Source organism: Hyaena hyaena, unplaced genomic scaffold, assembly GCF_003009895.1.
Source record: "Hyaena hyaena isolate Hyena2069 unplaced genomic scaffold, ASM300989v1 scaffold_42, whole genome shotgun sequence".
NCBI classification, from domain to species: Eukaryota; Metazoa; Chordata; class Mammalia; order Carnivora; family Hyaenidae; genus Hyaena; species Hyaena hyaena.
This window is the reverse complement of record NW_024080674.1, coordinates 4,279,010-4,293,855: the sequence shown is the minus strand read 5'-3', so window position 1 is coordinate 4,293,855 and position 14,846 is coordinate 4,279,010. Positions and strand designations below refer to the sequence as shown.

The 14,846-nt window shown below is 48.6% G+C and overlaps 1 protein-coding gene across 5 annotated transcripts in view; it reads left to right on the top strand.

Moving 5' to 3' along the window:
- The window catches only part of SLC9A8 (solute carrier family 9 member A8), a 71,481-nt gene that overhangs the window by 31,675 nt on the left and 24,960 nt on the right, over positions 1-14,846 (top strand). For all 5 annotated transcript variants that reach the window (XR_005528005.1, XR_005528004.1, XM_039229981.1 and 2 more), the window contains 4 exons: positions 1,824-1,925; positions 3,020-3,054; positions 8,173-8,316; positions 13,355-13,493. Coding sequence is in view for 3 of the 5 variants with exons in the window: in XM_039229981.1 (XP_039085912.1) it covers positions 1,824-1,925; positions 3,020-3,054; positions 8,173-8,316; positions 13,355-13,493 (420 nt within the window). In the remaining 2 variants the exon portion in view is untranslated. The remainder of the gene's footprint in view (positions 1-1,823; positions 1,926-3,019; positions 3,055-8,172; positions 8,317-13,354; positions 13,494-14,846) is intronic.

Genomic DNA, 14,846 nt, shown 5'->3' with positions numbered 1-14,846 from the left:
CACTTGTGGGGATGAGCACTGAGTGTTATGTGGAAACTAATTTGACAATAAACTATTTGTAAAAAAAATAAATAAATAAAAAGAAAAAAAAATAGCAGTGCCTGCTGTCTCTGGCATGACAGTTAAGTTAAAAATGGATTTCTTGTCTTTGCCTACAAGCAGATGTCAAGGTTCCTTGGTATTGTTCCTAAGGAGAGTCCACAGGATTCTAGTAAATAGCTTAAATTTTTTTTAATTTTACAGATACTTGATTTACTGTGCTACTAGGACTCAAATATATTCTCTTAAATACTGTGAAGGATAGGTGGAAATATTTTTTACCTGTCATATTTGATGAAGATACTAATAGAGTAAAATAAAGTTATTTGAGGGGCACCTGCTGGCTCAGTCGGAGGGGCATACGGCTCTTGATCTCAGGGTGGTGAGTTCAAGTCTCATGCTGCATGTAGAGATTACTTAAATAAGTAAAGATAGATAGATAGATAGATAGATAGATAGATAGATAGATAGATAGATAGGAAGCCTGCCAGCCAGCCCTGGACAGCAAACAGGAGTTTCTGATTATACAACCCATTATCTTAACATACTTTGTAATAATTCACCTTTTCTGGGGCGCCTGGCTGCCTCAGTTGATGGAGTGTGCAGCTCTCGACCTCACACTTGTGTGTTCAACCCCATGTTGGGTATAGAGATTACTTTAAAATCTTTAAAAAGAATTGTGCATCTTTTCTTAATTAATTAAAAAATCATAACTGTATAAACTTTGGACTTTGATCAAACATGAAACATAGTTAATTCCTCCAGTACCTATTCATTGAGTATCTATCTGACAGGCATGATGCCAGTAACTGTTATGTAAAAGCAGACCTGGTCATTGTCCCCTCCACTGACCCTGTAGCTTAGTGGGAAAGATAGACCTCAGTCAAATAGTTATATAAATGAATATGAGATTTTGGTCATGGGGCGCTTGGGTGGTTCAGTCGGTTAAGGCATCTGACTTTGGCTCGGGTCATGATCTCATGGTTCGTGAGTTCGAGCCCCGCATCAGGCCCTGTGCTGACAGCTCAGAGCCTGGAGCTTGCTTCGGGTTCTGTGTCTCCCTCTCTCTCTGCCCCTCCCCTGCTCGTGCTCTGTCTGTCTGTCTCTCTCTCAAAAATAAACATTAAAAAAAAAAAAAAAGATTTTGGCCATGTACCAGGAAAGGATTACTTTGCCGCCCTGAGAGAGCATAGGACAGGACTTGTCCCGGCTAAAGGATCAGAGCAGGCCTCCTTCAGGAAGAGTCAAGCTGCCCTAAGATGTTAGGGTGATTCAGGTTCACCAAGCAAGGAGAAAGTAAGAGTGATCCAAGCCGAGGGAGCGTGAGGTGTTCAGAGAACCATAAGCCACTAGCGTGACTAGAACCCAGAGAACAAAGAGGAGGCCCGAGGCCTTCAGAGGGGTGGAACCATCCAAGCTTTGGGCAGGTTTTAGCTATGTTTTGAGTGGAACTGGGAGTTCAGAGTGAAGGCATTAAAATCAGCTCATTCTGGAAGCCCTTGAAGAGGTAGCGGGCGAGGGGCCAGCACTGGTCCAGGTAGTTCCTAGTGCCGCAGCCCAGGGCAGAGGTGATGGCGGCTTGTACAAGAGCCCCAGCGACGTGACGTCATGGCACCTGGCTCTGTGTTAGGCAGTGGGGTGAGGGAGGACACCCAGGTCTCCAGCCAAACCAGGTAGGTGGCGGTCCTCTTTGCAGAGAAGCAGAGGGCCAGGTGGGGGTGCGTGTCTTCACCAACGGGACCGGCTTCCCTAATCAGTCCTCTCATTTCTGCTTTTTCCAACAGGGTAACTTCTTTCAAAATATTGGTTCCATCACCCTGTTTGCTGTCTTCGGTACGGCAATTTCCGCATTTGTAGTAGGTGGAGGAATTTATTTTCTGGGTCAGGTAAGAAAACATCTTTGAAAAATCCTGAAAATCTTGGGTTCTTAGAGCTAGTGCGGCGGATGGGGTAGGGACAGATACCTCTTGGGGCCTGGGTTCCATGTTCAAGGTAAACGCTGTCCTGGAAGGAAATCCAAACTCTGAGGCACACACACCGGAAGTGCTCCTAAGTGTCCTCGAAGAGCTTTGGTGTCTGGAATCGAGTGGCCCTTCTCCATAATACCCACAAGTATTTGATCTTATCTGCAAACCAGTAATTTAAAACAGAATATTTAAATTAAAGCAGATACCATCAAGGTCCTCAGATTATAACCGTATCAGTTGTGTTATCAGGTAAATGGAATCAAAGTGAAATAAGGTTTCTTAGTAAAAATTTGCATTTTAAGAATCAAACTCGATTCTGAATATGTTCACTTAATTCTAAGCTGTCCACCTGTAGAATTCTACACTCTGGATTTTCCAACGTTGCTAAACCAAGTCCCAGTGTCATCAATTGGGCATTCTGTACTTTGAGTTCAAATTAATTTGAATTAATTTAAACCAAACCTACCCAGAAAGGTAATATCTATAGTTTTGCACTCTGCATGTCTCTGCATGCCATAGTTCTTTTCTTTCATGGTCACTTGCAGAAAGTGCACCTGCCCTGGTTCTGTAACCTGGGTGTCCGAGTCAGGCGCCCGGGTGACCAGCAGGCCTCTCGTGTGTGTCAGATGTGTTTGCTTCCGCTGGTAGCTGTCGGGCAGAGCCCCCTGCCTCTGATTGTCCCCGCACTGCTGCCTCAGTGGCACAGCGTAAATCTGTCTGTCGTGCAGCCTTCTGTGCTCAGCTTCTAGTAGCAAGTGGGAATAAACTTAAGAAAACTGTACGTAATTTGGCTTGAAAAATGTAGTATTCTTTTCTGTGCTTCTGTTGTATAATGATCGAATGCATGCTTAAACTACAACTTAGGAGTTTTCTTTGTTTTTCAAGTGGTTTGGGGACTGAAGATTAATGTCCTTATTAGTTTCTAATAAAGCACTAATGGACATTTTAATCTTCTTGGCTGTTCTCCAGGGGTTTTTTTTTGTGTCTGTATGTTTGTGTGTTTTATTTTACAGGCTGATGTAATCTCTAAACTCAACATGACAGACAGGTAAATCTTTCATACTGTCACCCCCGTGTGACTACTTTTCAGACTGGGGAAAGTTTTCTCCACATTGATCCCTGGGTGCGGTATTTCTCTTTCTGTCTCTCTTTGTTTTGCTGATGATTTCTGCTGAATTAACTTGTGGCTCAGAAATTAATCAAAACCATATTGTGGAATTTTGAAGATCTCTAGTCAGAGGATTGCTGATTGAAATCATTGATTTAGTTTAAGCTTGGGAGGGAATATCTGTGGTCAGTTAACGGCACCCTCTCCCCGGCACTACCCACTGCATCTTGCATTATCCAGAATCATCTTCACCTAATTTCTGAGTCTTTTCAGTGGCCACAATGAAAAGTTGTCCTCTTGATAGATGGAGGGGGAGTGAGGTGTGTATCTCTATTCTGGGAGTCGCGCCAAGCCAGGCGTGGAATGGGCTGGGGGGAGCAGGCAGGGCCAAGGTCTCCAACTGTTGGTGTCTCTGTCAGTCTGAAGCTACCCCAGTGAGCCCTGAGAGCTGCTGTCTAAGAGCCCAGCCCAGGAATTTCCTTCATCAACTTAGCAAGAAGCCACCTAGGCCGCTGTCTCCTGGATGGTACCCGATCTAGGGCTAAGAAAGTGCACATGCAGAGTGAGGCCTGGTGCCCTCCCATCACTGGGAAGCCTCGTGAGTGTGCAGCCCCAGTCTGTGTCCCTGCACCATGAGCGCTTGCTTCGGTGGCCCAGCTGGGGGCAGGAAGCAGGGCTGAGGTGGCCGGCCGGCTCTCCCTGTCAGGCCGGTCAGAGCTATCAGTCTTCAGCAACCTGGGGACTGGACTCTCAGAGCCATTTTCACGGGAAATGTACCTCTGAGAACAGCCAGTCCAATCTCCTCTCCCCCCAGGGACATAACTTTTGGAGCTTTTGTTGCAAGATAGTCTTGATATATAAGCAAGTAGCAAAAATCACATTCCTGTTCCATAAGGAGCTGGAAATAGAGCAGCACCGAGCCCTGCACTTTGTAAGTATTTTGCAAGTGAAGACAGACGCCCCATCCTAGTCATACCAAGAGGATGTCACAGCATTCAGTCCTGCGACCTGCTTTGGGGAAGCTGGTTAGAGAAACAGAAAATGCTCGATAAATTCTTGTGAAATCGAATTAAACCGATGTTTGTTGGGATGTACAGGGAGAGAAGAGTGAAAGAATTGTCCCTCAGACAAGCAGAAAGAACAGGGTGGGGATTCTCTCTCTGTGTGCAGGCACTTCCTGTCCTGTTAAAAGGTGACTGTCCTGCAGACGGGGAGCCCTCTGGGGAAAATGAGCAGCAGTTGCAAACCTGGCCGAGCACTTAGCAGAGGGAACTGCCAGGTGTCCAGGGGTGGCCACAGCGGGCATCTGACGAGTACACCCTGTCGGAAGGGGACAGCCACGCCTCGGCTCCACCTAGTAATCGCCATGGGGGAGCACAGGCGCGGCATTACTAGATATTAACAAAATATTTTTTTGAAAAAGTTTCTAGATTTTAATTAGGGAATTTTCTAGATTTTAAATGTTGACAACGTGCCTTTTTTTTTTTTTAAAGTTTATTTATTTTGAGAGAGAGAGGAAAAAACACACGTGTGCACAGGAGGGGCAGAGAGGGAGGGAGAGGAAGAGAATCCCAAGCAGGCTCAGCGCTGTCAGGGGCTCAAACTAACTCATGAACCTGTGCAATCCTGACCCGAGCCAAAACCAAGAGTCAGACGCCCAACCGACTGAGCCACCCAGGTGTCCCAAATGCTGACAACTTAGAATCAATTTTTCAAAATGCCACTTAGGTCCACATAAGACCCCTAGGTCTCTGCACAGGGGAAAATATAAACATAACTTTGTTAAACAGAAGATTGTATTGTAGAAACATTTCTGCTGGAGAGAGATGTCACTGGTAGATTCACCTGAGTCACTTCTCCGTCCCAGTCAGTTTCCTTTTCACTTTGTTCACTCTTTTGAGATGATGCAATAAATTAAAAAAAAAAAAAATGCATTTTTCAGTTGAACTTGTAGCTGCTGGCCTTTTAGAGGACCAGCCATGGGGGGCAGAGCACAGCTGACGGCACAGTGAGGTGACTCCTCTCGGTGAATCGGGCCGTTGGTACGTCAGTACTCCAGGAAAACTCTGCCCCCGAGCAGATCTCCAACCCAAGATGAATGTGCTAGATGCTTTATGCACAGCATTCCCCCCCCTCAACCTTTTATTATGAAAATTCCAAACCTACAGAAGAGGTAAAGCAGGCACAGTGGTCGCTCCGATGACCACCGGCCTGGTTCTGCAATGACCGTGTCACTGAATTTGCTTCGACACAGATCTTTCCATCCATCCGTCCCTCTGTCCGTTCATCAGTCGGTCTTGTAGTTCCTGCTCTGGTTTCAGTTCAGGTTCCCCCAGGAACCGTGACAAAACATCAGCCAGGCCTCTTTTAGCACAACTGAAACTCAGCACAACTAGTTTTAGCAAAACCAAAAAAGGTTGTTGTGGCTTATAGAACAGAAGGGTCCCGGAGTGATGGCTTCCGTCCTGACAGCCTCCAGGGCCGTACGGCTCAGGACACTCTCCTCTCCCTGGGTCTCCAGCCACCCTTCCCGACGGGCTGCGTCCTCGGGCATGCTGGTGGCAGCACTGGTGGTTCTGAGCCACCTATATGAGTGGAGGGTAGAGGAGGTGTGACTCCTCAAAAGGAAGTTGGGGTGCTGTTACCAAAACCAGGGGTGTGGACACCGAGCACAGAGACCCGTGGCTGTCTGCTTGGCCGCACTGTCCTTAGGAATGGAGGGAAGGGGCCGGCTGAGTTGCACGAAGGTTCCTGGGTTCCTCCTTCAGAGGAGGGGCCTCCCTCTCTCCTTCAGAATAACCTTTGTAGACATTGTTTTTCCTGAGGCCCCTGGCAATTTGCTCTGGGTGAGGAGAGTGGGAATCAAAGATGAGGGAAGAGACTAGCTCTGTGTCCAGGCTGCAGCAGGGGGCCCTCAAGGCTGGGCTGCCCACACAATGGGGCCCCTCAGGTTGGCAGCCATGTGGTGGTGGTGCCTGGCCTTCTCTCCCTGGCCCGCCCGCCCGCCCTCCTGCCTGCCTTCCACAAATACGTCTGGGCCGTGCTCAGCGCGGATCCTGGGAATGTACCCATGACTAAAACATAGTGCCCACCCCCTTGGCACTCACGGTGAGGGCGGGAGGCAGGTGACACGTGGCAGCCTCTGTGAGGACAGGGCAAGTCTGGAATTGAGCTCTGAACGGAGGCTGTCTTTCGGGGTTTTCTCCTCTGCGATCCTTGAGGTGAGCAGGCTTCCCACACGAGTTCACTGCTCGCTGCCTTGGAAGCTGCCTTGGAAGCCCGGATGCCAGGTTGCTGACTTACAAAGCAGGGCTGCCAGGCGTCCCTCCCCCTAGCTCTGCTCCCCCTGCGCCCAAGCTCACAGGACCGTGCAGGGCTGCTGAGCGCGATGCAGCGGGCAGGCCCACCCCCACCCCGGGCCAGTAGCTCCCCTTCCCTTCCAGACTGCAAGCGTGGTGAGGGCATGAAGCACTTGGGGGGGGGGGGGACAGGCTCTTGTCCACATCTCGCCCCTGGTCTGTCCCCTTGAGAGTCCCTGCTTTGTCTTACTCTGTGGGAGGGGGCCGACCTAATCTGTCTGCTGAGCTGGAAAGAAAGCAGAGCCAGGCGTGGCGTTCGAGGGGATTGGAAGGCTCGCAAGAACCCCCAAAGGATAAAAAGAAACAAGCCGATGTTTCAGACTCTGTGTCTCCCTCCCTCTCTCTCTGACCCTCCCCTGCTCACACTCTCTCTCTCTCAGAAATTAAAAAAAAAAAAAAAGAAAGAAAGAAAAGAAACAGGCAGAGAGGATAAATCATCCAGACTCCTGAGAAGGCCCAGGAGGTGCAGCCTCGCTTGCCAGCCTCTGACATCCCCTGCCGTTCCCTCCCGCGGGGCCATGGCCACACTCACCTGTTTCTCAGGCCACCAGGTCTGCCCCCACCAGGATCTGGGGACAGAGGCAGCTTGCTCCTCTGTCCCCAGATCCTGACTTGGCCACCTGCTTCTTGTCATGTAGGTCCTTGTTTAAATGTCATCTCTTCAGAGAAGCCTTTTCTGACCCTCCACTGTATGTGGCCCACCCCCCTGCCACCCACCAGATCACTATGATCTCCCACGTAACACTTGCCGTTTTCCACATCGGCCTTAGTCTCTGGATGTTGCTGAATGCAGTGTCACGGTGAGGAGTACGGACTCAGGGCCAGACGGCCTGTGTTTGGATCCTGGTTCTTGCCACTTCTTAGCTGTCTGACCTTGGGACAGGTTGCTTAACCTCATTGCCCCTCCGTTTTCGCTTATGTAACGGTGGTGGTGACAGTACCACCTCACGTGGTTGCTGTGCGGAGTTTTGAGTTACTAGACGTAAAGGGCTCAGAACGGTGCCTGGGACATGGTAAGGGCCACATCCGTGTTTGCTGATCAGTGTCATGACAGCCTCAGTGCCTGACACATACCAGGCAATTAATCTCTTTGTCGGAGGCAATGACACCTTCCCGGGCACTGCTCTGGGGCTGCGGGCCCGGTGGGAGGCAGCACTGGTGGCAGGCTCCACCACCCAAGCCACCCATCCCCTCGAGGCACGGCAGAGTTGCCACTGACTTTGGCACTTTCTTAGATGTTGCAACTCTGAGTAAATGCTGCGATCAGTCACAGGGGATACTCTGGTGGCCTGGTGGCAAGGGGAGAAGCAGAGGTCACACCCAGGAGCTCTTGAGACCCATGGGCGAGGCCCCCCTGACCCATCCTGGTTCCGGCTTCTCCGACAAAGGTCCAGGCTGGGATGCCTGTCATGTATTCTAAGCAAACGTCTCCCATCTGTCATTGGTCAAAAAAGCCTTGGCCGGTGGCCAGCAGGCCATTTCTAACACAGGCTGCGAGGTGGGCCTTTCACCGCCCCGCCCACAGTGTCAGCCAGCAGGTACTACAAGTGGGGAAGATAGACCGTCTTCTGACTTATTTCAGCCCCAGTGTGTATTATTAGTACGTCATACCACACACAGTCTGTGGCTTGGGTGCTTTATACGTGGACCACGTGACAAGCACTGCAGAATTACCCCCTTCCTTTTCTCTTCTTTGCAGTTTTGCATTTGGCTCCCTGATTTCTGCTGTTGATCCAGTGGCGACTATTGCTATTTTCAATGCCCTTCACGTGGACCCAGTGCTCAACATGCTGGTTTTTGGGGAGAGTATTCTCAACGACGCCGTCTCCATTGTCCTGACCAAGTGAGTGTCCTTCCTTATAGGACGCACCAAAGGTCCTTGTATCAAAGGGACAGGTATTTCCACGCAGTCTTTGTCGTCTGGGTGGTCGGTTCACTCGCTTCTCTGTCTTCTGTCCCACGCCCTGCTGCGGCCCAGCAGTGCTGTCCAGCCCCGGGCTGCTTCAAGGAGAGCCTGCCTCCTAGGACCTGTCTTTCCTTGGTGGTTCCAAGTCCAGCTTCTTGTTAGCACCCCCGGGGGTGCTTATTAACCAGAGCATTCCCAGGCCCCACCCTCACAGCTTCTGATTCATTTGTTTTGGGGTAAGTCCCAAGAACTTAGGCTTTTTGGGTTGTTTTGTTTTGTTTAGAGAGAGAGTGCTCGAGTAGCAAGGGCAGAGAGAGAGGGAGAGGGAATCCCGTGAGGTGCGGGGGGCGGGGGCGGTGGGGGAGAAACCCACCCAGGCTCCTCACTGTGAGCGCAGAGTCTGAAGCAGAGCTTGAGTTCACCCGAAGTGGGGCTTGAGCTCAGGACGAAGGAGCAGACTCCTTGGTGTTTGGAGAAACACAGTAAACAGAAGCCCTGCTCTCCCACTTAGGCGCTGTTGCACGTCTCCTTCCTTTTCACAGCTGTAAAATAAGCTAGTGGTACTAACAGGCGTCCCACCTTGAGATGCTGTTGTGTGAAAGCTACCTTGGAAACTGTAAATTGTTTTCAAATGTTCATTGGCATCACTGCCCTTGTTGGTGGGACCTGAGAAATTACCGATGAATCATAAAATGTCAAGAAGCCATTGGGAAAAAGAAATGAAATGAATTTAAGATCATCTCAAATGCATTTATCTGACTCAGGACTGTTTTCCTTGAACTCTGTCTTCCCTGGTGTTCATTAGCATGTATGGGCAGGAGATCCAAGCAGTTTTACCAGAAACAGAGAAGGCACAGATAGTCAAAGCCGTTGGAGGAAAGAGCCCTGGACAGTGTTTCTCAGACAAGCTAAGAGAATTTTAGGAGCCAGTCTGTGTTCCGCTCAAGAATAGAATCTCCATTATCTGAATACTGACTTGTTTCCTGTTATGGGATTCCTTGCTAAGCAGAACCACTCTGTAGTAGTTAGCGTTTCCTTGAAAGCTTTGTTAACAATTACACTTAGAATTTTTATGTTAGAATGAAATGACGTTTTTATAGTGGAAGGAACCCAGGGTTTGGAATCAGTCTGATCTGGGTTCAAGTCCCAGGGATGCCACTTACAGCCATGTGAGCCTGAGCCACTGTCTCTGAGCCACATGTATCTCAGCAGTAAAGTGAGGAGCTTCGGATTGGATTTGAGGACTGAATGAATACAGTGCTGTGTGAGAAGCGTCAGATATCAGTTAATGTGAGACCCTTTCCTCTTCTACGTCCTGTCCTCCAATCACTATTTCATGTCTTTGTCCTACTTTTGCAGGAAGAACTTTCCCAAATGATGCTTAATTAATTCCAAGAAGTGCTTAGCAGACCTTAAACAAAACCAATAATATATATTTTTGGTATTTGGTATTTTGGTATTTTGGTATTTGGTATTTTGGTATAAAAATATAAATATATTTTTTTGGTATTCTAAAAGTAATACATCTATTCTTCATATAAAATTTAGAAAATAGACAGAGATTACCTGCATTACTATTACCCAGAGGTAATTACAGTTCAGTTTGGTAGAAGTACACATACATTTTATTTAGATGGGCTTATACCCCATGTACTGTATTGTAACTTTTCCACTGAGCAAAGTTGAGAAATAATCTTCCATGACATCATTCTACTGGTTACAGAGTATTCCTTTCTACGAATTTACTATGATCTCTTTAGCAAGTTCCCCGTTATTGGCTTTTTCACATTTCTCTTGGCAGGAAACTTCCATGGCTTTATTAGGAAGTTCTCAGACATGATGCTATATATAAGACCTTTAAAAAACCTGATGGCAGTATTTTTTCTTATTTAAGGTCTACTCTGAAGACCTTTTCGCTTTTGGGTTTTGACTTTTGTTCTGTGTCTTGGTGACACATATCGAACATTTTTGATAAAGTATTTTGTCCAAATTGGAGGTGACATCATGAGTTATTTTTATGCATTAGGAGCTCAACTCAGCTGCTTTATCTCTATTTTGTTTTTAAAAATCTGTCAGAAGGAGGACCTTTTCTGAGCTTTTCCAGGAGGAAAAGGTTAAAGGTTTTCTGCTAAAGGCTTTAACAGAAGGTTAAAGATGAGGAGATATTTTCTTTTGAAAATGAGAAATGATGGAGTCACTGTAACAAGCCAAAGTTTCTTCCTGGAAAAGTGCTTCTGAAGGTCAAGATCGCCTGCGATGGCGGTTCCCAAAACTGGATCTGTGGGCCACATGCATGTGTTTCCAGCACCCCCCACCCCTCACCACTGCCGGCACATGGCCTGGGTGGGACATGCTGAAGACCGGCCATCCACCCCCAGCATCTGGTGAGGGCCCACCAGGTGCAAGGTGTTGCTCAGAGACCCGCCGGACTTGACGAAGCTCGGTCCAGGGTGGGAGAAAGCTGCTCATGGAGGAGTGAGCACTGTGCCTTGAGCATGAGAGAGAGAGACGGCCATGCCGAGGGGTTCGAGTGAGGCTTCTCAGCCACGCTGTCCTGTGAGCCGGCCGGCATGTTCAGGTTGCAGAGGGGAGGGTGAGAGGGCCACATCAGCTTTCCGTGCTTACAGGGTAGAATCACGTCTGGTTTCAGAGTGTACTTCCAGTGGGAGAAACAGGACCTGAAAAACAAAAATGTAGACATTTACCAGGCCAGGAAGAGTCCAAATTCGAATTTCGTTTATCTTGTATGACATCACCGGTGACTCACTTCCCTGGGGCCTCCGCATGAAAGGAAAGCAAGTCTCCAACCAGTGTACCAGCTGTGGCAGCGAGAGGGGGTGGGGGCCAGGCACTGGGTGCAGGTGGCCTGCAGGTCTGTTGGGGAACTGTGGGTGGCTGTCAGCACTCCCCAAGCTGGGATGTTAACCTGTGGTCTGCTGGGAAAGAAAGGGCTGGGGGAGTTGTGCAGAAAACGTGTGTGTGAAAAGTTAGATTTCTTTTTTTTGCAGGACTTTTCAGAACCTTTATTATGTTACACTGTGCTGCCAGTCACTACTGAAAACTTCCTGAGGTTATTTGGTCAGGCTACCCTTTTGTCAGAGATTTTCCCACTTTAAAATTATAACAATTCATGAAACACTGATGAATGAAACTGAATATTTCTATTGACAGGTCTTTGTTTTGTTTACTGATTCAGCAGAAATGTACTGAGTGTCTTCTGTACTGAGTGTCAGTATACTGGGCCCCGCCGTAGGCCCCGGACATGTGGCAGGGAACCAGGTGGACTCGGGTACGGTCTCCGGGAGTGACTCCGACTTGGCACTTGCTGGGAAGCCGTCAGGCACCAGGAGAGCCTGCAATATGTGAAGGGGTCAGGCCAGCTGTCCCTGAGGAGGTGACATTGGCCCTGGGTTCTGAGGAACAAACTGGGGAGTTAGCTGGGGGCAGGGAACAGGGAAAGATGACCTACCGAGAGGTGCCCAGGACAGCGGGGCCCTTTCGGAAAGAGGAGAGACGGGGTCACGAGGGCAGAGGAGTCAGGTCGTGCGTAGGCTGGGCTTCCTCCTGGGAAGCAGCAGGGATCTGTTGAGGGGTTTGAACAGGCCGGTGACCCGGTCAGGTTGTGTGTTTTAAAGGGACCATCCAGGCCAGTGGGCGGAGAATGGGTCGGTCCCTGGGAAGACAAGGATGTTTAGACAGAGTGATGAAGCACAGGGCCCGGAACAGAGGCGGGTAAGGGACGGAAGGAGACAAGTGGATGGATCGGAGAGTGGTCTAAGGGTAGAATCCGGTAGGAGGAGGATTTTTAGTTAGAACAACTCCATTGTAATGGTACATTGGTTTTCCTCTCAGGGATAAAACCATTAATTGAATTTAATGGCTTCTGACATTTTACTTTGCTCTATTATCCTAAAAGGAAAGTTCTTTTAATTGTCCCTAATGCCTCCTGAATCCACTCTCTCAGCCTGTACCCAGTGACACTTTTTTTTTAATTTAATTTAAGTTTAAATTTATTTATTTTGAGAGAGAGAGAAAGAGCCTGAGCAAAGGAGGGGCAGAGAGAGAGGGAGAGAGAATCCCAAGTTGTCAGTGCAGAGCTTGATGCGGGGCTCAAACTCATGAACCGTGAGATCGTGACCTGAACCAAAACCAGGAGTTGGACAGTTAACCCACTGAGCCACCCTGGCGCCCTCCCAGTGACCCTTCTTTAGGTCGCCCCACTCTCATCTGGTTTCCTGCCATTGCTTCAATACCAGGTTTTATCCCAGGATCCCCCCCAGACTAGAAACACTCCCCATGGCTCCCTAGTGCCTTTGGGATGAACTACCATCTCCTTAGCTTAGTTCATCAAAAGCCTTTCACACGTCCGCCACGGCTGCTGGTCTTGGCTTTTCTCTTGTCGCTGTTCTCCCCACTGGCGCCCCCGCCCCTGTCCCGGCCCTGTGTTCTGTCCCTGCTGATCTATGTAATGGAAGCTCCCAGAATGTGCTGTGCATCTCGGGCTCCTTGCCTCTGCCCGTGCTATCCCCTCCGCCCGTGGCACTTTCCCTCATTTCTTCACCAGAGTTAATTCTTCTTTTTTCTAAATCTGAACCCAGCCCACATGTCATGAGGAACCTTTCTCGACCGCCGCCAGCCCGAGTTAGATGCCCACCTGTGTTTCTGCAGCCCTTTGCCCTTCCCCAAGGTGGTCATTTATTCCCATCCTGTTTGTCTGCCTCACCAGACTGAAGGAGCCCTTCCAGGGCAGCGACTGCTGTCCTCTCTAGAGCCCTTGAAACTCACTCCATGCCTGCAGCGAAGTAGGGGAGCAAATAAGTGACCCAACCGAATGACAGAATGAATGAATGAATGAATGAATGAATGAATGAATGAATGAGTGCCTAAGCAAGAAATCAAGTTCTGAGTTTTAGTTAATTTCTAATAACTTTGTCTATGACATTTTAACTTCTTCTGTTTTTCTTTTATTTCCTAGCACAGCTGAAGGCTTAACAAGGAAAAATATGTCAGATGTCAGTGGGTGGCAAACATTTGTACAAGCCCTTGGCTACTTCCTCAAAATGTTCTTTGGCTCAGCAGCACTCGGCACCCTCACTGGCTTAATCTCTGCACTAATATCCTTTTAATATGATGAGCACGCATGGCCGAGAAGATTTTCTTAATTACACTCACCTTCAGCCATTTTCTCCCCTTTCTTAAGGAGGCCGGGGGCCAGGTTTAGTCTAAGGTTGAGTTTGAGCAAGGACCTTTTTTTAGTTTTGGTTTGAGGACCACTTTAATTGAAACTCAAGGGTTTTTAGATTTGACATGTAAGATTTAGGACGTCACTGTTCAAAACTTCAAATCTCAGTTGGATCTGATTCAGGGGAGCTTCTCAGTTCAGAAGACTTTCAGTTTCTACTGCCTCACTTTTCAGAGAACTGGAAATTAATTTCCTCTGAAAATATCAACTTGACTAAGTCTTGACCACACTGAAAGTGCTTATCTGGAAGACTAGAGAAGAGACTTTTAAAACAGCTCCATCCAAGTTATTCACACTGATTGCATTAACAGCCCAAAAGCTTTTCCAGCCCGAGGAAGAAAGAGGCTCATTAAGGCCAATGACACCTTCATTGCTGTAGAAAATTTGTCCTGGTTAAACTAGGAACAGGCACCAGACCATTTCTCTGGGAGCCTAAGCCTGCGTCTCGGGGAGCTGGCCTCCTGGCCCTCCTCCGCAGGCAGTTTGTTCCACAGATGGCCTTCGGAAGGGCCACCGCTGCCTGGGACAGATGTACTTGTCTGCCGTCCTGTTGAATTTTGCCTTCACCTCCTTTGTCCGGAAGTCTAAAGGCTCTATTGTTGGCTGACAGCATCTCATATTGAACCAATAAATGGGATGGAAAGGAAAACTTCTTCTAGTTCAGCATTTTCCTCCATGTTCCTCTTGGGGGGGGGGGGGTGGGGGCGGGAAGCATGGGCTCTGATGAGACCGAGCAGACCAGACCGGGGCTGTATTTGAATACAGAGAAGACCGTCCTCCCGCAGGAGCGAGTTGAGAGATCTCCAGGAGTCGGAAAGGAGGTCCTCAGCGGGCATTTTACCCCGGGCTTCTGGGCACCCCATAGGCAGTCTCCTCTGACGTCAGGAGGGGGACCTGGCATCGTGGGCTGTCCTCAGTCTGGCTGCGGCCCCAGCTTTGCCCCCGCAGCCCCGGCATGCCGTCAGCTTCCCGAGTCAGCAGTTTTTAAACAAGTTGACTTAGGTTGATTTTAGTTTTTCCCCCACCATGTGTCTTAGGACTTGATAGTTTCTTAGTGTTTTGTCAGGTTCCCTATCTTAAGACAACAGTCTCCCTGCAAGGAAGAAAAAAAAAAATCCATAATGACAGATTTTCCTGTGTTACCTCAGAATGTCCCAAAATCATTTGTATTCGTTGTTTACCTTATGTATGGGGAAGGCAGCGGTTTTGTGACTTTTCTGCATCT